The sequence below is a fragment of the Lissotriton helveticus genome, chromosome 8, assembly GCF_964261635.1.
Source record: "Lissotriton helveticus chromosome 8, aLisHel1.1, whole genome shotgun sequence".
NCBI classification, from domain to species: Eukaryota; Metazoa; Chordata; class Amphibia; order Caudata; family Salamandridae; genus Lissotriton; species Lissotriton helveticus.
This window is the reverse complement of record NC_136069.1, coordinates 1,342,403,635-1,342,428,683: the sequence shown is the minus strand read 5'-3', so window position 1 is coordinate 1,342,428,683 and position 25,049 is coordinate 1,342,403,635. Positions and strand designations below refer to the sequence as shown.

At 45.5% G+C, this 25,049-nt stretch overlaps 1 protein-coding gene across 1 annotated transcript in view; it reads right to left on the bottom strand.

Moving 5' to 3' along the window:
* The window catches only part of DPT (dermatopontin), a 411,947-nt gene that overhangs the window by 123,361 nt on the left and 263,537 nt on the right, over positions 1 to 25,049 (bottom strand). The window contains exon 3 of the mRNA XM_078656191.1: positions 679 to 786. Within this exon, the coding sequence (XP_078512317.1) occupies positions 679 to 786 (108 nt within the window). The remainder of the gene's footprint in view (positions 1 to 678; positions 787 to 25,049) is intronic.

The following is a 25,049-nucleotide window of genomic DNA, read 5'->3' as shown; positions in this document are numbered from 1 at the left end:
CTCTGCTCTATTATCCGTGTCTTTCAGAACTTCTGTGTCTCAACTCATCTCTAGTCTATGGATGAGGCAACATCAAATTCAAGAACCGTTAAGGCAGGAGCATGATCTGAGAGCATGATTGAGCTCATTTGGTCGTCACTAACCCAGAATATCATCCCCACTGAACCCATAATTTGATCGATTCTGGCGAATGAGCGATGGACACGCGAGTAGAATGAAAAATGGACCTCCCCTCCCACATTTGACTACCTCCATACATCTACCATTCCCCCAGCTTCACTGCTACAAATCAGGGTGCGTTACGGCGTTTCAGTCCCGATTGAGAATCATTCAACCCTCAACTAACACAGTCACTCTTCGAGTAACCTTAGAAAAAATGAGTCTTGTTCCAGTCACTTTATACTAGACTATTGCAGTTTACTTGCCCCTCTTAAGGTAAGTCGCTAGCACAGAGTAGGATACTTCGTGTAGACACCTCCTGGTATTAGCACGCGTTACAAATGTAATTTTCATTTAATTTCATTTCATAATCGAACTGAGTACTCACATCCATAGGAATATGTTTTTTTCAGATGCTGCAATTAGCAAGAGCAGTTGTACTGACATTAAAAGAAGAATGTTCGTATTATGCTTCTATTTCAACAATATGAACATGAGTAACATAGGAAAAATGCTCACCTGTCCACGCCGGAGAAGGTGGTACTTGCACCCCTGATATAATACCCATGGGAGTACAGCACCATGTCCACATCTTCTCCGTAATGTCCTGGATATTCCTGTGTCAACCTTGAAGAGAGGAGAAAAAGAGATAAAGTGTTGACAAGGATGTATGAATAAATATGAATTGGTTGCCATACAGAAAATAACAGTTTCTCAACGTTTTCTCAAAAATATTTCAAGAAAAAGGAGGATTTGTGGTTCTTTGCACTCATAAGGACATTATTTATTAGCCTGATTAAATTATATGTATAGGTAATAAATTCATAGATAGTTGTGAATGTTTGCCAGAAGTTAAATATAGAACTTTCGTATATTTTTATGTGAGTTATTTTTAAAGCTTGAATTAAATTAAGAATTTCACATTGATCATTAGAGCACATGGTTATGGGCAATGATAACGTGAAAAAATGAACAATGGACTAGTATGAAATTGATAGGGTTATTTTGTGTCACATATAAAATATTAAAATGTAAAAAGAAAAAATGCAAAGAACATTGAAATTGACACAAGAATAAAGTATTTGCGCCTGAATATTAAATGCGTATTTATCTGATGTCTAACCGAGGAAATATTTAAAAGGATTTAATGCTTGGATCCATCCTTCAGTGGTCTTTAACGCTCTCCCACATACGCTCTTTGTAATTGAATAAGCAGCGTGAATCTAAAATATATTTTTCTGCAGCCATACAACCTTGATTCGAAATGCGACTTGACTTTTCGGGCCTCCGTAAATGACCACACCTGTCTGTTTATGAGTCCTCGCCATGCATTACTTTCAAAAGAACCACTGGCCACATTGACGAATATTTAAATATACTAAGTGCATAGAAGTTATTCCATCGCCTTATGTAGAGGGGCATCAGCATAACGGTTGCATATGAGTTATGTCATGGGTGACATCTGGCACCGGACCCGCTTTGAGAAATCCTGAGGAACGAGCATTATTAGCCTGTCATGCTCCTTTGGCCATATGGGCACGTCAGACTTCGTTTGTGGAAGTCACATAATGCAGACAGAGGACCAAAGGGGCAGGCGGATGCACCTTGGTTTTGTACCTAAAGATGTGCTGGTGGTAGGACGGACCTCTGCTTGTCCTGCTGCTGATCTCACTGCACAACATACGTGCTTTCAGAACTCATGGGACACCTTTTTTCTGGTCCCAGCTCTTTACTAAAGGGATTGAATCAGGGTTTATAGCGCCTAGAAATGCACACACTTCAAAGTACTTTCGGACTAAAGAGGGGTTTGAATAGATGACATCGCTTTAACCCCCCAGACATTTGAAAGGCTCTACCTCGCCATGCATGCGTCCAGACTCATGCTTACATTGTCAAGCAGGGCATCCTAGGAGAAGAGGTGATCGTTGTTACATATATGTTTAACACACAGACTAATCCTGTGATGGTTTGCGCATAGACTTATCCTGTGGTGTTACATGCACACCCTAGTGCTGTTATTTTCTGTACTTTGATTGTATGTTGATTTACATGCATTCTGGCCCAACATCCTCTGTACATAGACTGGAAAAGAAATATGTGGACTTTCATGATCTTTGCGTAGACAAGACCTGTGGTGTTTTTGTACCACGCCCTGGCACACCAAAAAGACAGATTATGACAAGTCAATAACTTGAAGTTCAAAACAGATGCAATAACAGAGTATGCGATTTAATGAAAATGTTCTTGTTCTGACTCCAGTCAACACGTGTTTCGTCGTTCGGGACAAGACACCCGCGACTTCCTCAGGGCTGGAAAACATATATAAAAACAGAGTTTTTACATAGCGACTGTTGCAATTAATCATTTGCCTGCTATCATATTGTTTACCCAGGTGACTATGGAAAACTTTGGTTTTGTCTAGTGCTAGGGGGCACATTTTACATCCTTAACATTCGTAGAACCCCATGCAACTCTGTGTAAGCCAATTTTGTAATCACATAAAGACGGAGCAAGAACATCAAAAGTTGGATCAGTCCTAGTAATCCTAAACAGATTAAGAGACAACATTGGTTTACACAGAGTTGCATAGTCACCTGGGTAAACAATATGATATCAGGCAAATGATTAATTGCAACAGTTGCTACGTAATTTACATGGTCAAGTGCAGATGTGATAGCTTTTATATAGGCAGCACGATCGGGCCACTCAAGGAGAGAATATACGAACACTTGAGGGCCATCAAACATAAGGACACCCGATACGCAACTGCAGTACACATAATTGAATGCCACGCTCAGGGAACAAATAAATCAATATCATTTTGTGGTATTGATCAGATCAACATGGACCAGAGGGGTGGCAACAATGAATTACATTTAAGACGCAGAGAAGACTTATGGATTATGAAGCTTCAAGCTGTAGAGTACGGGAAGAATACAGACCATGAACTACACTATATCCTAGGTGACTGAACAGTTAGCAACCAGGACTTAAGTGAGAGCCAAACTGACATATCATTCCCATGTTAACTGAATGGATAAGAACCGGGATGTTGAATTGGAGATCATAGAAATAAGTCAATCAATGTATGTAACAAATGATTTATGATGTAAATGCATAACAACTGTTGGTTTTGGAACTCGTCTAGGACTGTACCCAAATTGTAGATTAATTTACACACACATCCGAAAAAACGAAAATATTCATTAATAAATGACCTTTATATGTATATGTAACCCGACTGAATCAGATGTATGAAGATGACTGAAAACTTGAGAGAAGAAGATATTGGCTAAATTATCCAAGCTGAGCATTATTAACTTGCCATGTATATACATATAATTTACCCCCTAAATTCATTCCACGCTTATCTTTTCCTGTCTTATATTTCGTGTACACCTGTATACACATTTGCTTGAAATGCAATTTCGGCCGGTACCGCTCTGAAATTCTGAAACTGAATATCATTAGACTGAGATATTCTCAATTTACATCTATTAGATGAGAGATTTAGCCCCCAATATAGATACCATACATCGAATACCAATGATGTCAAATATTCATGATTCTTCACTACTCAATTTTGCTTTATGAAAACATATAGCAACCCATACCGTGCCACTGCTAAGGGCTTATTACACTCTTAAGATGGTGACTGCGATTTACGCCATCTTCTCTGATATTGCTAATACATACTTTACTGGTTCAAACGATTACGGAAATATGAAAAATATATTATATGTCAATATGACACCGATCCGGCCGTTAGTTTGCGCCGTTATTATTTCATTCAAGTCTGTTGGTATAACCATACACTGGTAGACCCAAACACGATGCCACAGATCGCCATACCGAGTAACTTAATATGGCTGGTGATATAGCCACTGCGGTGGTAATACCCCCATTCAAGCACTTGGAATGCTCTTTCCTTTATACTTGAACTTCCGGTTCCTTCATTGAACATTGCTGCTATACCGAGGTGCCGAAGGAAGGCTACGGGACTGCACGCTGCCATATTCAGGTATTGATCGCCTGGAAGCCACTTTCTTTATAAGATATTCTTATGTCTAGAGTAGAAGCACTGATTATTTTTTCGTCCTGTCTCATTTAGCGCGCAGTTAGCGGACCAGATATTGAGTCCGTTTTTTGACACAAGACGATTCAGCTCATACTACACGGGTAAGCGCAAATTTTTTTATACACGCATGTTCAACCGAAGCACTAACGGTTCACTTTTCTCTCCGAAGGGGTGCACTTTGATTTCTATAACTCCTCAACTCATTACGTACACACTGATTTATCGAGACAGATATGCATATATCTGAAAGATAGCATTAACTACTGAATATGGTCTCTACAATTACGTCCCTTTTGGCGCGAGGTAATTCAGCTCGGTCAATACGGATAAAAGCTCCGATACTAACACACGCACTTTTAATTCAGGAATTCATGAGCAACTTTTTTTCTCTGAATGAGTGCACTTCTAATTTTAACTATCCAATGTATTACATACACACTGGGTTCTGGAGTGACATATCCCTCTACTAAGGACGGCAATATCCCAAGATTAAAACTTAAGTCTACATGGGGTTTGATTCATTAGATGGTCCCCCTTCTTTCATGTATTAATTTCTTCAAGCATGCACACTATGTCCTTGCGAGTATACTTTATTGCTCTTTGGGAATATCTCGGCCCCCTACATTAATGGAAACTCACCATGTTTCTTTACAGATACATACTTGATATGTTTTTCTTGCGGAATAATGTCAAAACACAGAGCCACATTAAGGCTGGGACGGAATTATAAGCAGCCAGAAGGTACGTTCTAGACTCTTTGAGGACCACCATTAGGATTAGAAAACCTAATGGTATTTATGGTTAACTGAACGTTTTTTTATATTTTTTAATTCAGGCTTATAGTATCTGTTAAGATTTTGACGGGAAGACCTGGGGATTGCCCCTGTATTTGCAAGTTATTAATGTGTACATGGACTGTCACATGATTTGAGATATAATACATTTGCATGTCCTTTTCTCCTTTTCCCCAAAACGTAACACTGCCCACCACCTCCCTGATTATAGGGTGATAGTCAGTACTGATTGGCTTGGCCTTTTAGACACCATCTATTAACCTACACACGTATATGGATTCATGTTTTTCTGGAAACACAGCATCTTGTCCTCCTTTCCCATTCTGACTGTATGAATAACCATGAACCCATGATGTAATAGGTATGGCACATTTGGGAAATACCTATCAGTCACATGTTAACAATTGTAACAGCCATGCCTGAAGGGCACTGGGTTTATTCTCTGTTTTTATATATGTTTTCCAGCCCTGAGGAAGTCGCGGGTGTCTTGTCCCGAACGACGAAACACATATTGGCTGGAGTCAGAACAAGAAAATTATCATTACATTTCATACTCTGTTATTGCATCTGTCTTGAACTTCAAGTTATTGACTTGTCATAATCTGTATTTTTGGGGTGCCAGGGCGTAGTACAAAAGTATTATAGATCCATGGATCTTTATCAGGAGGTGTTGGATGATTACCAGTGGAGAAGCGTGGCTCAGTGGTTAGAGGCGGCAGACCCGGAAGCTGAGATCAGCCGTGGACCAGGGTTCAATTCCCCACCTCGGTGGGTCTTGGGCTCAAAAATTCCACGGACTCGACAATTCTCGCTCCGGTGCCTCCTCGACTCACGGGTTCACACTCTGCGACTCTGGGCAATAGCTTGCTTAATCTCCACTACGGCCCCTCGCGGCGGGATGCCTGGCTTTCACCTTGTGAATACCCTGCCGGGGTATCTCACAGGGGAATACCAGGACGGGTTCCCTAAGCAAGCGCCTTGAGACCCCTGGGTGATTAGTGCGCTATATAAATCGAAACACACACACACACACACACACCTCCACCCTAGGCACCTATAACAAATACATAACTACTAGATAACTACTGTAATTTGTGAGCGCCACTCCCAGCCAGGGTACAATCATCCCAATAAATAAGAATTTCAAGTCCTGTGGTGTTATGTGCATAGGATGGCCATATCTTGTGATCCTGTGGCACCAGAGCCACACACCCTCATCCCACCCACCACACACAATGTCCCTTTGATTTGCTTCACATAGGCTACCCCTGTGGTTTTTACATACAGGCACTACTCCTCATGTCATGTTATGTATATAAACTGTTAAAGTTGCAATATATTGATAGTTGGTAATGTTACACACACATACACACAACACACGTGCTCGAAGAACACATGCATACATACACACACACGTGCGCCCGAACCGTCCTGTCAAAATGGTGCGGAGAGTTGCTTCACATAGGCTGCTGCTAAGGTAAATGCAATGCTACCTATGTCATGTTATGTACATAAATGTTAAAGAGGCAATAAATATATTTCTGGTAATGTCTCTCTCACAGTCACACACACTCGTGTGTGCACCGTCCTCTTTAAACGGTCCTGTGAGTTGCTTCTCATGGGCTTCTCCTTGGTGTTTCTCTCACGCACCCCCCACCCCGTACTATGTCTTGTTCATAGATCGTTCTGGTGGTGATCCCCACTTTACATACATTGACCTCAGCCGCGGTCGGTAGTGGGAGTACCTGCCGGGCAGTGACGTGGGGAGGGGGAGGGGCAGGGTGGGGGGTAGTAATCTATGGATTACGGAGCTTTACAGGTAAGTATACATATATAAATAAATAAAACAAATTTCGTTGCGCACACTGCATCTCATTTGGTGATGCAGTGCACGCAACGAAATTCGTTTTATTTATTTATATGTTTACTTTCCTGTAAAGCTCAGTAATCCATAGATTACTACCCCCCACCCTGCCCCTCCCCCTCCCCACGTCACTGCCCGGCAGGTACTCCCACTACCGACCGCACGTCACTGCCCGGCAGGTACTCCCACTACCGACCGCGGCTGGCCAGTTTTAATTTAACGTTTAACTTTTTAAAAACCTTGGGGCATATTACCTACAACTAGCGATAATTTTTGCTATTAGCAAGGTTTATCGCAAATGCGATAAAAAACGGCCGCAATGCATGAATATCGCTGAAAAGTCAGCGATATTCATGCATTATCGAGCAAATGCTCTTAGCCATGTTATCCACCTCCCATTGGATAACATGGTGAAGAACTGCTCAGGGCAGGTGTTAGCTTTTGGAGATATTCGCGCTTAGCGCGAATATCTCCAAAAGTTGGTAATAGGAGATAGCGATGTTAGCGACTGTTTCCAGTCGCTAACATCTTGGCACGCCCACTTTGCATGTCATTAGTGATAAATATCACTGACATGCAAAGCGGGGCCCAAGATGGTCGCTATCTCCTATTAGCTGTCACTAACTGGTGTTAGCGACAGCTTGGTAATAGGGAGATAATTTTATCTCCGCTTTCTTGGCTTTTAAAGCCAAAAAAGCGGAGATAAACCCCCTTGATAATATGCCCCCTTCTCTTTACTTACTATTCCGATTAAATCAGCATACGAAAACCGGGTTGTTTTTCCTTAACAGAATAACGTGTTAAGTGAAATACCATCTCCTTCGGCTGCCGCTAGTTGAGGGTGTGGTCATGAGTCCAAATCTATGAATCAGCTAAACATTCATAAACAAATTACATGTCGTCCACGCTTCAGGGAGGCAAAGGTGATATGTGGCACATGTTTCTGTACAGATGTGGAGCTCTGTGATAAACTAACACAGACGGAGGCCATCCAAACAACTGATGGCAGAGAGAAACATGGGAAACTTAACAGCTATGACAGAAGGATCGCCTCCTGCAGAGCGTTAACAATTTATATTCCCTTTTCATAACAAGGCGCCCAGAAAAACAAAATTAATGACTAGAACTAACATGAGGCGCCAGTCAGGTAATCAGAGTATTAGCGTGACTGAGCACATCTCGACACACATAACACAAATTAGAAATGGCAGGCCCTTTTCAATTTAGAATTTGCAGAAGTGGAAGCGGATGCTAAAATGCCCCTGGCACAGTATTTTTCACAGCATAAAGGCGAGCACATCTGGGTAAAGAGAAAACGTCGTGGCACATATTATGTTGTCAATGAATATGGACAAACCGAAAAAAAGATTTGAAAAAGAAAGGCTGAATACCTCAAATTCATACACCAAATTGTTGACCCGCAATGTCTTTGCGAAATACAATTTTCTGATATCTCAGCCTTTCATCTTTCGTTTCAGTCATTTTAAATAGAGTGGTTTCTATTAACAATATTAAAATATAAATGCATTCTATTAAGTGAAAACGATGTGAGCAAAACTCGAAGAAGGAAAGGATTGGAAATATAAATTCACCTGAAGTGCGCCAGATTACATCGTTCGTAGATTCTGTTTGTTTCCTTTCAACAGAATGGTCGACATATTATATACTTACTTAATATTTTTATATAGCGCTGCACTTAACTTACCTCATTTCAGAACGTTGAATAAAAAGAAGAAAATGACATCGCGTAATTCTGAATGTAAATGTTATATTCTAGCCGAAGATTAAACTAGATTAGACATTTTAAAATTTTCGTCCATGATGATAAATTGCTTACATGAAGCCTTTGTCAAAGTAAGGTTTTTAGATGTTTCCTAAGAGATAGATTCCAGACGGAAATGAGTACTAAGGGTCTTATTATGACTATGGCGGTCCATTGGACCTCCGTAGTGATGGTGGTGGTTCACCCGCCATATTTCAAATCTGGTGGTCGGACCGCCACAAAACTACTGCCACCTTACAATGGTGTGAGGCTGGTAATATGCTGGCGGTGCAGCTGCAGCACTGCCAAGCCTATTACTAATTTCCTCACTGCTACAGGTTTCATGAACCAAGGGGATCCACCAGGGCCCCCTGTTGCCCCTGCGCCTAGGGATGCATGCAGGTGAGAGAGCGCAAACTGACCTAAATGTATGAGTACATCACACTTACCTGTAGTAAGCACAAATCATGAGGAGAAATGCCATGAGTGCTAGTAGTATCTGCAATTATATTCTGAATGTATAGCTAATGTAGAGATTTAAGTAGAAGTGGAACTAATACAGAAATGTGTGACACTATATGATTTTATTAGATGTGATTATTCCTGAATCCATGTCGTGTAAGCTGCTAAAATGTAAGATGGCATGTGGTTAAACGCAGAATGTGGTAGGCCTCAGGGCCAGAGCTAGAAGGTGTTTCTTTTCACGACATAGATTGAAATAATGTTTTGGCCATTGCATTAATGAGCCATGATTTATAGATGTGTTTACTGAATAATAGAATAAGAGTATTAACATGCTTTAATTAATGAAGAAGTTGAATGCTATAATCATTATGAGAAATGCTGTAGGCCTGAAATGTTTTAACATTGATTTACACGTACATGTCTGGGCCGAGAAATGTTGCAAACCTTTTTGGAAGTCTATGAGAGTTGGGTTCTTGGCTGCAGATGTCTGTCTGCAAGGGAAAAGGGGGGATCCAATTATAAATGAATGAATAGAGGTCTGTTCAGTAGACGGCCCAGACATGGAGGAGGGTTCCGGAATGTTTAAGGGGTATCAGCGGGCCGGAGAAGAGTCTGAGAAGCAAGGTCAACTCCAACGTATGAGGCCCAATACAAAGCAGCATGGAAAAAGCCAGAAGCTACACCACGTGAGGGGCGTCTCGCGAGGGGCGTCTCAAATGTTGTTGACTGTTTTGTATTAGGGACAGCACCCCTGGGTGGAGTTAGAGCAGATTCCTGAGGACCCTTTAGAGAGCGGATGGGTAGGCAGAGAGGGGTCATGACTGGAGAACTATAGGTTTTCACCAAGAGACTTAGAGTGAGTGACTTCCCTTGGGGGTCATTTACTGCTGACACCTTTGTTAGGTTGGGATTTGGTTAAGTAGGGATACCATCTAGAGCAGGGTAGGGACAGCCTAACCTGTGTGTTTCCTCCAACTTAAATGAAGGAGAGATATGCGTCAATGCTGATAGCTTTATTATTCTTAGAACTTGTATTGGTAATTTCCGTTGCTCGTCTGAGGGCTTTCAGAGAGCACATGTATGTAATTGGACCTGTGTATCTCGTGAATCTCATTCTGAGATGCCTGTATTTGCAGCTTATCATATCTTTACAATAAACTTTTGAAAGCTAGAAGTTGTTTGTGATCTTTTGGAGCGGGGTCCTTTATTGGGTGAACTAACTTGATAGGAGAGGCACTTTCTTCCTCAAAGACAGGCAACAAAGGTTCAGTCGACCAGATCGAGGTTTGGATCAATAGTGATAAGGTATCGATCAAAATCTCGCCCTTCCAGTTGGTAGCAGAGGATGGTTGCCTTCTTGAGGACGGTGACCTAGGCCAGGTTAGCTTACCCCAAGGCCCCTAGAAATCGATGATCGGAAGAACCGCCCGCTGAAGAAGATCCGGATGACGTGAGACAGAAAAAGCAGCAGTATCGGTCGAGAGTGAGTATAAAGGGTCATGCGTGTTAGATTGCGGTGTTTTTGTATTGTATCTATGTTGTAATGTCTGGCGGAGTTGGAATGTCTGTAGAGTGACTGTGGAACAGGTTGTGAGCGCGCGCAACCGGTGGAAATCTTAAGTTCAAGGAGAGCTTAAGTGGTTCGGGTGTATCGGACACCCAGAGTAATTGTCAAATAGTGTGAAGGGGGTCATGAGGTACCATTGATCACCCGAAAGACCGAGATAGGGGGAACGTAAGAGTGAGTGCGTGAGTAACGGACGCTGGTCGGAAGTTACTGTGTGTGTAAGCAACCTATCAGAGAGACGATAGACATTTCGTCAGTTGTGTTGACAATTACATATAGACTGTGGACGTACAGTCGAGGGAAGTGACCGCTTGGTCGGAAGTAGTCATTTTTCGGTGTATGAATGGGACGCATGCATGACCGGGAGACGAGTTGAGAAAGGAGGGGTGCTGCTGCGAAGCGGAGAAAAGTGACGTCAGGAAGTGTCGCGACGTGATTGGCTGACCGGAGAAAGACCGCGCTGTGATAGGCCAGCTAGCAAAGACGTCAGAAAGTGTCGCGACGTGATTGGCCGACAGGAGAAAGACCGCGCTGTGATAGGCCAGCTAGCAAAGACGTCAGAAAGTGTCGCGACGTGATTGGCCGACCGGAGAAAGACCGCGCTGCGATAGGCCAAGTTAGCAAAGCCGCGACAGGATTGGTGGATTGTCATCAGGAAGTAAACAGAGTAGCGAGGCTGGATATTGTGCGCATAATTATGAAGTGTTTTAAATGGCTGAGAGCGGTGTTTAAAAAAGAGAAGCGGGGATCGTACGAAGGGGAAGAAGCCCCGCCGGAGGGTACGCCAGCTCGTTACATGGCAGTGAATGTTGGGCTGCATACGATCCTTTGGATATCAGAGTGGAGTAAGATTACTGAAGGAAATGAGGAACTGACGTTCCCGAAGTACGGGACGTTCAGATTAGAGGTGTTACATCGATTAAAATCAGTCATGACCTCAATGAGACCCTTGCCTAGACCGACCCAGTTTGAAGCCCTTGATGCATGGATTAGGGCAGCGCATGAAAAGAATATGAACAGACGACAAGAAAGGGTGAAACGATCGGTAAGGGCAGTGCAGGATGCCAGGTGGGATGCGGATGCTAAAAGATGGAGAGTGCATAACATGGAAGTAAATAAACTGTACCCAGTGTTAGAGGTGCCCGGTAATAAAAGCCCCCTAGAAGAAGATGATGAGAGCGAAACAGAGGACAGCCTGATAAACAGATTACTGACAGACAGGCCACCCCCGTATAATAGAGCAGGGGGAGAGGTCGAGCATAGTGAAAGAGAAAAGGGGGGCAATGCAGGAGAGCATGGACCGCTTCCCAGTTCAGAGTGGGATCCTGAGGCAAAGAAAGAGCTGTCCCAGCCTAGTCAGGTGCAACAGGTAGTCGGGAGGTTTGTGGTACAAAGAGCGCCGGAAACGGAGTGCGCCACATCCTACGGATTACCAGCTGCACTACAGGTACCTGTTACCATAGGTCCTATAGTATCGATATATGACCCAGAGAGAGCAAGAGGGGAAGAACGGGTACGGAAGGACAGAGAAAGAGCAGAGACGGCAAGGAGGAACGATACGATCAATTCCCCAAGTCAGATGCCGATACCCAGAGAGTGGAGCACCCCGATGCACACAGCAGGGGACCCAGGAGGGGATCCTGGGGGCCCTAGATGGCCAGCGGATCTGAGGGGATCTGGACGAAAATCCTTTCAAGAGCTAAATGAGTACATGAAGAAGTGGGATGAGGCAGTGGAGGCTCACAAGAGCATCATAGCTGCAGAAGCTGAAAGGGAAAGTCAGGACAGCAGAGCTCGGACTCACTGCGGGGCTGGGGAGAGCAGCCCGGAGTGGGACTGTAGAGAGAGAGATAGTAGGGGGGTCACCCATTGGGCCCGGAGTGGAGGTAGAACAGACCTGGAAAACGGGGGCCCCGGGAATGGGAGGGTGGCGCGCCCAATACTCAGTGAAGGGGAGAGGAGAGCGCAAGAGTACAGAAACAGCTTTAAGTGTCCACACTGTGTGCCCGGCACCAGAGAACAGAATGGGAGTTGTGAGAGGTCGCACCATAGTCCCTGTGATGACGGAAATGAGCGCAGCCCAGGGAATATGGGGAACCAGGAAGGATCGTATCGGATACTGAGCGATACTAGGCAAAGGGAGAGTAGCGACCAGAGGGAAAATAACAGAGAGGCGTACGGTGAAAGGAGAGAAGAAGAAGAGAGTGGGCAGAACAAGAGTGGGGGTAACAGGCCCGTGTTCCATCACCTTCCAAGATCGGATGGCCGAGCATGGGACCTGGAGAGATGGGAGCAAGGGAGAGCACTCGTTAACTCTCCCGAGCCCAAACGTAGAGCTCGGAGTTGGGATGGTAGGGAGACCAGTGAGCCCCCTTCGAAAGACATATTGCGAGCTGAGATAAAAGCTAAGAGACTCGATGTCGCCAGCTTAAGGTCAGACCTGGATGACATGATAGATGGTACCCTGCCTTTAGAAAGAATGGAAATGTATGAGCAAGATGAAATACTGTATATGGCAAAGGACATTACTCGAAAAGCGAGAGCAATCCATGAGAAGTTAGTCGAACTAGCAGGCAAATATATGGTGGACCTGTCAAGAACCAAAGCATTACAGGGTAACCACAGGCTACATTACACAGATCGAGACCTAGATGAGAGGAGAACGATTGGGCTGAAAACGCACATAAGGGAACTGATCACTGGAATAAGGACATGGAGGGCACTAGATAAGTGGGAAGAGAGGTGGTCCAAGAAAGGGACCGTCAGGAGAAGCACGCTTGGTATGACACCAGGAGGACTGCAGGGAATAGAAGCATACCCTTTGCGTGAAGTCGCAAACGGGAACTATGTGCATGTCCCTTGGAGTAGGGGAGATTTAGCTGCTTTTACCACCTCCTTCCCCAAATTGCGGGAAAACCCAGTGGAGTGGTACAAGCAAGTCGAGAGATTTGTAAAAATCTCAAAGGTCCTATGGATAGATCTGAACACGCTGTTCGACATTGTAGTACCAGGAGATCTGTGGACAGCATGCAAGGTTAGCGCTGAGTGGCCCACAACGGAGCCGGAGAGAGATGCTAAGACTAATGGGCCGTCCGAGATTGTGATGGCAAAATTCGAGAGAGTGATGACTTGGCTGAAAGAGAAAGTGCCAATGCAAGACATAGATTGGGTCAGAATAGACCGAACCAGACAGGAACCCAAAGAGACCGTCCACGAATATTACGAGAGATTGCTGAAGGCGTTTAAACAGTATAGCGGCCTGGATGTAATGGATCCAAAAGACATAGGGCAATTCGTGTCCAAGTTCGTCCTGGGACTGAGACCGGATATTAGTTTAATGATTCAGCAACACTCGATTTGTTGGCAAAGTAAACCCCTAGACGAAATACTGAGGTATGCCAGGTACTGCTGTGATGAGATAGACTCCAAGGCTAAGAAACTAAAAGAAAAGTTGATGGTGGTACAGATGCAGGCAGCAGGAAAGGGGGGACAGCAGCAACAGCAGCAAGGAACAGGTACAGGAGGAAAGAAGCAGTACAGTCAGAATAAGGGCAATGAGGAGAGTTCCACCTTTAGACCCAGAATAGACATAGCTGCCTTGAAGAAAACGACAAGGTGCCACCAGTGTAACGAGGTGGGGCATTGGAAACGCGAGTGTCCCTACAATGTAGAGATAGGAGAGCAAGAGATAGAGGAGGAAGAGGTCCAGAGCGCGCCTACAAGAGGGGTGACGCCATACCAGGGAAAGGTGCTCAAAGGGGGGGGGGCTCCTCCCCGAGCCCAGTTCCCGCAACCTCCTCGAGTAGGGAATATGGGTAAGACCTATAGACAGATGCCCCTGTTTGTAGAAGGAGAAGAGTGCTATTATGTGGACCCATTAACCGGACAGAGAGTGGAAAGGGAAGACTGCACCCTCGGGGCAGCCTTGGAGGTGGACCAGAGGGGACCCTATGTCGAAGCAGAAGTAGCAGGGTGCCCCACGACCTTTCTGGTGGACACAGGAGCCACTAGATCCACGATCAGATCAGCTGCAGTTCCAGACCTGCCCATGTCTGGAGAGACCATACAAGTGGTGGGGGTCGCAAACAGGAGAATAACCAGCCAATTGACAGAACCAGTACAGGTGAAAATAGGGAAGTACAGCGATGAGCACCAGTTTGTGGTTTGCGATTCAAGTCCTGTGTGTCTGCTAGGGAGAGACCTGTTGTGTAAATTGAATTGTACAATATACTGTACACCTCAGGGAGTGGAGGTATTGACCAATGATGATGACGCAGACTTCAAAGTTGCAAACTCAAGAATATGCGTGGAGCTGTACCCTACTTTGACAGTAGATGAGCTCCCCTGGGACTTGAGAGAGACAGTGGCACCAGAGGTATGGGATTTCACTGGGGAAGAGATAGGATTGGTCAAAGGGGTGGACCCAGTGAAAATTGTAGTGAAACCGCATGCTGAGTTCCCAAGAACACCCCAATATAAATTGACTCCAGAAACGATTGCAGGCATAAAACCCGTGATCGAGTCCATGATTAAACAGGGAATACTGAAAGAAATCGTGGGTAGTCCATGCAACTCCCCGATTATGGGTCTGCAGAAACCAAATGGGAAATTTCGGATAGTACAGGACCTTCGAAAGATTAATAACATAGTCGTTTCGTGTTGTCCAGTGGTACCGAATCCATCAGTGATACTGTTTCAGATTCCATTCCAAGCTGAGTGGTTCACTGTGATTGATCTTTGTCAGGCTTTCTTTTCGATCCCTCTGGACGAAGAAAGCCATTTTCTTTTCGCATTTAAGCTGGAAAATCGCGTCCTAACATGGTGTCGTATCCCTCAGGGGTATACAGAGAGCCCATCGATCTTTAACCAGCTTTTGAAGAAAAATCTTGAAAGTCTAGTGCTGCCCCAGAAGTCAGTTCTGGTCCAGTACATAGACGACCTCCTCGTGGCGTCAGAAACAGAAGAAGCTTGCAGGGAGGACTCTATTGCTTTGTTAAATCACCTAGCTGCCAATGGGCACAAGGTGTCCCCGGGAAAGTTGCAGTACTGCCTGACAGAAGTGCAGTACTTGGGACACAGAATAGAGAAAGGCAAACGAAAGGTGTCACCAGACAGGATAGAGGCGATCATGAAAATGAATGCGCCAAAGACACAGAGAGAGGTCAGGATGTTCCTAGGGATGGTGGGTTATTGCCGACAGTGGATCGCGAACTTTTCGCTGAAAGCAAAGCCCTTGCAAAAACTGACGCACAAGGAGGTGAGCGATCCGGTACCATGGGACAAAGACTGTTTGATGGCATTCTTACAGCTGCGAGAGGACCTGTGTCGTGCTCCGGCATTGGGAATGCCTGATTACAATAAACCATTTTTGCTTTACTGTTGTGAGAGAGAAGGTTGCGCGTTGTCTGTGTTAGTCCAAATCCATGGGAATGCCCGTAGACCAGTTGCTTATTTCTCGGCTACTTTAGACCCAGTAGCCGCAGCGTTGCCCGGATGTCTCAAATCCGTTGCTGCAACGGGTGTCAGCATTGAGAGATGTGAAAATATCGTCATGGGGCACCCGTTAGAGGTGTGCGTGCCCCATTCTGTTGAACTGTTGATGACCAGGACCAAAACACAGCATCTGACCAACAGCAGGCTCACGCGCTATGAGCAAGTTATTCTTGCTGCAGAGAATGTGACCCTCAAGAGATGCTCTGTTTTGAACCCTGCCACCTTGATGCCACTCCCAAATGATATTGAGGATGATGATGAATGTACGGACCATGACTGCCTCGATGTGACTGAACTATGCACCAAACCCAGACCCGACATCGTAGATGAGCCACTGACCGACCCAGATGAAATTTTCTTTGTCGATGGCTCATGTGTAAGAGACGAAGTTGGGCAGTTGAGAGCAGCTTATGCTGTTTGTACAATTACTGGAGTTGTGGAAGCTGGGTGCCTGGAAGGAGTACACTCCGCTCAGGTAGCCGAGATTATTGCCTTGACACGTGCTTGCTTGGCAAGCAATCAAATTCGAGTCACCATATACACAGACAGCCAATATGGTTATGGGGTGGTTCATGATTACGGGCAGTTATGGTCTCAAAGAGGGTTCATGACCTCTTCAGGCTCTCCCATTCGCAATGGAGAGTTTGTGCGCCTGTTGTTAGAGGCGTTGCAATGCCCAGCAGGTATCGCAGTTGTAAAGTGCACCGCACATACCAGAAATGAGGACTTCGTTTCGAAAGGCAATAGATATGCTGATGAAGTTGCGCGGTATTGCGCGGAGCAAGGGTACTCTTTCACAGAGGTGGAAGTGGGTGGAATAAATGTAAGGACTGAATTAGCCATGATATTGGAAACTGTTGATACTTGGGATGAACTGTCAAACATGCAAGAAAATGCTCCTGATTTTGAAAAAGAAACATGGGAAAAGGCAGGATGTGTAATGGGTGAGTCCCATTTTTGGGTCTCAGCAGACGGCAGAGCAGTGTTGCCCAATGAGATGGTGAGTCCAATGGCCAGACTCATACATGGTCCCGTACACTTAGGGAGAGACGCTATGCTGAGAGTGTTTAGACAGACTTGGTACAATCCTAAGTTTAGAATAGCAGCAGAAGCAGTGTGCCAGCGTTGTGAGACCTGTCAGCAGCTGAACGTAGGGAAAAGAACACCAGTTGCACTGAGTCACATAGGAAGGTCTGGAGGTCCATTCAATCGAATGCAGATAGATTTCATTGAAATGCCGAGATGCAACCGCCTCCGCTATGTCCTGGTGGTTGTTTGTGTGTTCTCCAGATGGGTTGAGGCATACCCTACACGTAGGTGCGACACCCTCACAGTGGCTAAGTTACTGCTTAGGGAACTCATTCCGCGCTTCGGGGTGCCGGCCTCTTTGGAATCAGATAGGGGAACACATTTTAACAGCGAGCTTGTGAAGATGATTTGTGCAGCTCTGAATATCGATCAGAAGTTGCATTGCAGTTACCGACCAGAAGCCTCAGGAATTGTGGAGCAGATCAATGGCACGATCAAGTCCAGAATAGCAAAGGTGTGCTCCTCAACGACCCTGAGTTGGCCTGACGCCCTGCCATTGGTCCTCATGAGCCTTCGTAGTACTCCAGACAGAAGAACGGGGTTGTCACCACATGAGGTGTTAATGGGGAGAGCAATGAGGCTGCCATCTGTCCCAACTACTGCACTGTTAAATATCACAGATGATATGATCCTGGACTATTGTAAGGGGCTGTCTGACGCCATTCATTCTGTGTCCCTTCAGGTGCAGGCTGCCGAGGTTCCATCGTGCCAGGGCCCATGCCATGACCTGTATCCTGGGGACTGGGTCCTGGTGAAAAAACATGTGAGAAGAAGCTGCTTGGATGTTCGTTGGCGTGGGCCCTTCCAGATCATCTTGATTGCGAATACGGCTGTGAAGGTGGGAGGCCTGCCCAATTGGATCCACGCGTCACATACGCGAAGGGTTCCAGCACCTCGGGAAGAAACAGCTCCTCTCTCGGATAGACGTCCAGCAGAGGACCGAGAAGCCATAGAGGGGGCTAACCAAGCTGAAGAGGTGCCAGCGGAAGCAGGGAACGAGTCTGACCAAGCTGAGGACGGTCAGTACAACAGCGAAACAGACGACGCTACAGAAGGAGAAAGTAGCTGGGAGTACGAGTCAGACACTGACAGGTCTGACAGAGAGCGAGAACAGACAAGAAGGAGAAGGAGTAGAAGGGCACGTGGAGAAGCTAATTGGCCGCAAAGAAGGAGCTCTAGCCTGAGGTCAACTCCAGAGGTAACCCTTCCTCCGATATCAGAAGACTCAGACCCGGAAGAAGGTGCTCAGGGCGCTGAAGCACCGGACCGAAGAAGGTCAAGAAGAGTGCGTGTGCCTAACAGAAGATACTCCACACCTGAGTGGACATATCTGGCGACAAATGTCTTTGAAGCAGGAGACAGGGAGGATTCGAGCGGTGGTGGTGTCCAGTTCTGAGCCCATCGTCACCGTGGAAATACGACTGTTGGTACCCGGAGTCGAACAAGAAGGGTCACTAACATTCATGCTCCCCAGACCTCCCCGCCTCAGCAAGTTAAAACACATGTTTCTTTCAGAATTGCAATTCCCCGACTTTGGTACAACGATAACAGCCCATGAAGAGCACAATCTTCGTTTGGAAATACTGAACTTTGCTATCGAAGCTGCAGGCACAAACTTGATAGTAGATGCTTAAAGGACTTTGTAAATAAAGCGAGCAGAAAAAGAAGATTACCTAGCGCCCAGGAAGCAGAGAATATTAGGGAACTTCCCTTGAGTTGATGGAGAAGGGCTAGGGTTGTCTTTATTGAACTGTTAAAGGACTTTTGCGAAAAAGGTTGTCAGCTTCCAGTTGTGTGGATTCTAAAGACAAAAGGATTAAAAAGAGACTGTAAAGGAACGAGAAGAAAAGAACTTTTTGCTAAGATACGAGAGAGCTATATTGTCTGACGAAATGGAAGCCGGCACCCAGAACCGCAGAGCTAAATGTATAATAGGTACACTAATAGTAGGAGTGATAATATTAATAGCTTTAGTGGTAACAATTTCTTATGTAAAGGGACATGAGGAAGAGGCGAAGGTAACTGATGTGAAATCTGTAGAAACGCTTACACCCACTGTTGCTGATGAGAAAAGGGAAAACACTCAAGAGAAAGCGTTATTAGCTGCAGAAGCCCGCAGGTTACACGTAGATGAGTCCCAAGGAGACTTTAGGTCAAATGCTTATGCTAAACTCTTATATGAATATGTGGATGCCATGGAGGTTAAGGACTGTTACGTCTGCATGCAGTTGCCGGCGTCTGTAGATGAAGGCATTAGATATCATCACCTCCCGTTGACATATGGCATTACATGTAGCTTATTGCTTAGTATATTTTATGAGAGAGATAGTTTTGAATACTATTTCTCCAACTATGATTCAGTGTTGCCAGAAGTCCCAAATTATAAGCAGATGAACAAATGGGACTACTGGAAGAGTGAAGACAGATTGGCTAAGTTCTTCATTCCTTGGATTACCTTAGATACTTCACATGCCCGTAGAAATAACCTGACATGCAAAGTGTCAGAAGTCGAGAAGAAGTTCATAGGGCAGGTGGATGATCGTTACAGGAGACAAAAGATTTTGAAAAAATCAGGACAATGGAAAACAGATTGGACCGAGGAAGAGAAGGCACACAAGAGAAAGGGTAGTAGTGGTCCAATAGCTTTAGATAAGACGCAGAGAGGAAAGCTATGTCTTCACCGAGCCAAAACGTATTATGAAAATGTATACGTGGGAGAAGTCGACTGTGAACATGCTTTCAATATAGAGTACTATACTAAAGATTTCCTGAAGGGAATGCAAGTGATTCCAAATGTGTATTTTGTATGTGGAAGAAATGCCTACGTGAGACTACCTGACAACTGGTATGGATCATGTTACCTAGCAATTGTCTTCCCCAAAATATATCATGCACAAGACTTAGTGATCATCGAGGGCAAGACATCATCGAGGGGAAGAAGAAATATAGGAGATGCAGAAATGGTTGGAGATGTCTTTGGAGCTATGTTCCCTCTTTTGGGAGTAATCCTCAATGATGTTAAAATTAGACGACTGGCAACAGTTGTCGACAGGTTGTCTGCCAGCACTGCTCAGTCCTTAATGCTGGTAGAAGGAGAGATGCAATCGATAAGGGCTATGGTTCTTCAGAACCGTCTTGCGTTAGATGTCCTACTAGCAAAAGAGGGCGGAGTCTGTAAGGCTTTGAAGGTCCAGGAATGTTGTACTTACATTCCAGACAATTCGAAGCCCCTTGAGAAGGTTATTAGGAACATAACTGATATTCACAAGGAGATCGAAGACTTGAGTAGAGAAAATGTCTGGGAAAAGGTGGGTCATGGAATGAGTGAAGTTGGAGGGTGGATCTCCACCTTAGGCAAAAGCTTTGTGTGGTATATACTAAAACCTATCATCATAATATTGATCTGTGGGATCATATTGTGGGGATTGGTGAGGGTATTCAAATGGTACAGAGCAAGAAGGTCAGAAAGGGCCCAAAGAGAGCAGCTGCAGAGATTGGCTGCCATACAAGATAATCAGTACAGGAGTCTGAGGGCTCTGGAAGCGCAGAGACAAGTTATGCCAGCAATAACTGCAGTTTAAATGTTAGTGATGACCCCGAGAGGTCATCAAAGGGGGGAACTGAGAGAGCGCAAACTGACCTAAATGTATGAGTACATCACACTTACCTGTAGTAAGCACAAATCATGAGGAGAAATGCCATGAGTGCTAGTAGTATCTGCAATTATATTCTGAATGTATAGCTAATGTAGAGATTTAAGTAGAAGTGGAACTAATACAGAAATGTGTGACACTATATGATTTTATTAGATGTGATTATTCCTGAATCCATGTCGTGTAAGCTGCTAAAATGTAAGATGGCATGTGGTTAAACGCAGAATGTGGTAGGCCTCAGGGCCAGAGCTAGAAGGTGTTTCTTTTCACGACATAGATTGAAATAATGTTTTGGCCATTGCATTAATGAGCCATGATTTATAGATGTGTTTACTGAATAATAGAATAAGAGTATTAACATGCTTTAATTAATGAAGAAGTTGAATGCTATAATCATTATGAGAAATGCTGTAGGCCTGAAATGTTTTAACATTGATTTACACGTACATGTCTGGGCCGAGAAATGTTGCAAACCTTTTTGGAAGTCTATGAGAGTTGGGTTCTTGGCTGCAGATGTCTGTCTGCAAGGGAAAAGGGGGGATCCAATTATAAATGAATGAATAGAGGTCTGTTCAGTAGACGGCCCAGACATGGAGGAGGGTTCCGGAATGTTTAAGGGGTATCAGCGGGCCGGAGAAGAGTCTGAGAAGCAAGGTCAACTCCAACGTATGAGGCCCAATACAAAGCAGCATGGAAAAAGCCAGAAGCTACACCACGTGAGGGGCGTCTCGCGAGGGGCGTCTCAAATGTTGTTGACTGTTTTGTATTAGGGACAGCACCCCTGGGTGGAGTTAGAGCAGATTCCTGAGGACCCTTTAGAGAGCGGATGGGTAGGCAGAGAGGGGTCATGACTGGAGAACTATAGGTTTTCACCAAGAGACTTAGAGTGAGTGACTTCCCTTGGGGGTCATTTACTGCTGACACCTTTGTTAGGTTGGGATTTGGTTAAGTAGGGATACCATCTAGAGCAGGGTAGGGACAGCCTAACCTGTGTGTTTCCTCCAACTTAAATGAAGGAGAGATATGCGTCAATGCTGATAGCTTTATTATTCTTAGAACTTGTATTGGTAATTTCCGTTGCTCGTCTGAGGGCTTTCAGAGAGCACATGTATGTAATTGGACCTGTGTATCTCGTGAATCTCATTCTGAGATGCCTGTATTTGCAGCTTATCATATCTTTACAATAAACTTTTGAAAGCTAGAAGTTGTTTGTGATCTTTTGGAGCGGGGTCCTTTATTGGGTGAACTAACTTGATAGGAGAGGCACTTTCTTCCTCAAAGACAGGCAACAAAGGTTCAGTCGACCAGATCGAGGTTTGGATCAATAGTGATAAGGTATCGATCAAAATCTCGCCCTTCCACAGGGAAGCACATGGTTTACCACCCTGTATGCATGCACCCCCAGTTCCTGCAGGGCATGGACTTAACAGTCCATGGAGTGCAGAAACGTGCAATGACGTTTCCACTACGGTGCCTTGCTAAGGTTCATATATGAGCCTTAGCAGGGCACTTCCGTGGTCCAACCGCTGCAGGACCACCTGACCTGGATTTCAGTCGGAAACCCACAGGCCGTCACAATATGGGTTTGGTAGCCTTGGAGCGGGGCGTTGGTGTGGCGGACTGCTCCAAGACCACAAAACTCATCGCAAGGCCCTTAGTGTGTACTAAGTGGGTACTGTGCGCCATACCTTCAGACCCCACACTCCCAAGGATATTCCACCATCCTCTACCCTCGCTAACAAATGTTATTTGCCTATGTGATCTGATGAATTCTTGTTTCTGGTAGACAGTAATGGCATGCCAGGCTTTCAACTTAAATATAACAAAAGTAGTTCTGTCGGGTTTAAGCGAACATAGATTGACCAATGCTATTAATGCTGTCTTAGAATTAAGGCCTCAGACACAAAAACATAGGGTTTGGAGCAGGCCCGTTGCTTACCATTTGTTGGCTTGTGAGGCACTCTTCTTTACAGCCTCGTAATTCGTCAAGGCAGACTTAATGTAATTTCCGTTCCTCTCTGTGGAGGAGGGACCAAGCACTCATTGAAGCAACTTAATCGAACGAGGACACTTGAGGTTACCGTACCTCTACCTGCGGAGCCCGGAATCAGTGGGGGTCATCAGGGTCGCTGCACCAGCCTGCCTCCCGCCGTCGCTTTCTTTATCATCCTGAGAGCGGCCGCCGAGCGGAGAGCGGGACTAGGGGACTACAACACCCAGCACCCTCTGCGGCCGGAAGCCGCGCAGCACACTAGCGCGCCAGGAGGCGCATAAATATCAGCGCATCTGCCGGCAGAGCGGGGGAAACGAACGAGGACACTTGAGGCTGCCGTACCTCTACCCGCGGAGCCCGGAATCAGTGGGGGTCATCAGCGTCGCTGCACCAGCCTGCCTCACGCCGCCGCTTTCTTTATCATCCTGAGAGCGGCCGCCGAGCGGAGAGCGGGACTAGGGGACTACAACACCCAGCACCCTTTGCGGCCAGAAGCCGCGCAGCACACTAGCGCGCCAGGAGGCGCATAAATATCAGCGCATCTCCCGGCAGAGCGGGGGAAACGAACGAGGACACTTGAGGCTGCCGTACCTCTACCCGCGGAGCCCGGAATCTGTGGGGGTCATCAGGGTCGCTGCACCAGCCTGCATCCCGCCGCCGCTTTCTTTATCATCCTGAGAGCGGCCGCCGAGCGGAGAGCGGGACTAGGGGACTACAACACCCAGCACCCTTTGCGGTGGAAGCCGCGCAGCACACTAGCGCGCCAGGAGGCGCATAAATATCAGCGCATCTCCCCACGTCGCGGGAGCACGCAGGTGGCGCCGGGCGAAGCCCGGGCAAAGGGCGGGCCCTCTTAGGCCCTCTGAGGACCTCAGTGGTCGGGCGGGCCACCCCCCTAAGACTTGTTATAAGAGTTGAGCCTGGGAAAAGTCACTATGGGGAAACGTAATACCAGTCCTACTATGCTTGCTCCTGTAGACCCCTCTGTGTTGCCCCCCTCCTTTGAATGCCTACTGGAGAACGCCCTTAATATGGTCACAAACGAAATTGCTAATACTGAAAGGAGGATGTCGTTGGGCTGTACTACCAGTCACTTAAGTGATCACAAGTAAGTCCTATTAATACTCTACCGCTCTCACCAGTGAACACTGTTGTGAAGCATACTACCCAGGCTACTCCGTTGGAAGTGTTGCCTGGGGGCAGTAGCCCAGTTATAATTATTGACTCCCAGCCTGACCCCGTTGCACAGACTGTTATTGCCCCTCGAAACCCACAGTAAATAAGAGGAAGCAACCTACCCGTAATAAGAACCAACCAACCCCCCAGAGTATGTGGACTAGAGGGAAGCATCAACAATTTGGGGGTGATACAGTCAATACGGAAAACTTGCACCTTGTAGAGGTGGCCGCTCCCCCAACCCCCTCTACAGAAGACCACAATTCAGTGTGCACACAGACTGAGTTTTTAACTGAAAGTATCATTCAATCTAAGCCTAACGGGAACCTCATTGAGACAATTGTTGATACTATTTTTAAACAGTTGGAAAGTCAATTGATCAAACAATTTAATACTGTTTATAAAAGACTTGATAAATTAGAAAATCTTGTAAAAAAGGAAGATGCAAAAAGGAAAGGGGTGATTAGCCTTGACCAAAGATCTGACCTAGACTCTGAGATCTAGATACAAATACACCTTAAGAATCAGATCTGAAGAGTTAAAAAAAGACCACTGGGACTCCCTTGTTCGCACAGCAGTTTTAAAAGATGTAGCCGGGTTTTGGAGGGCGGTTAAAAACCTGAGATCATTGGGCTCTAACATCACCCCTATAAATTATAACATAACAGGGGATGTGTGGGTTGACCATTTTTCTAAGATCTATGATGCTTCCGGCAACCCCACAGAAACTGTTTTTTCAGCTAGGCCCTTGATTATCACGTTGTTGGAGGTGGAGGATGCCATTACAGAAAGCGCTGGGAACAAAGCCCCCGGACCCGATGGTTTATCCATCGACCAAATCAAATCTGAACCTGATTTTTGGGCACCCCTGCTATGCAATGTTTTTAATAATTTATCCCATACCCCTGTCCCGGTAACATGGTCTAGCAGCACCATTGTGCCAATTTTCAAAAAAG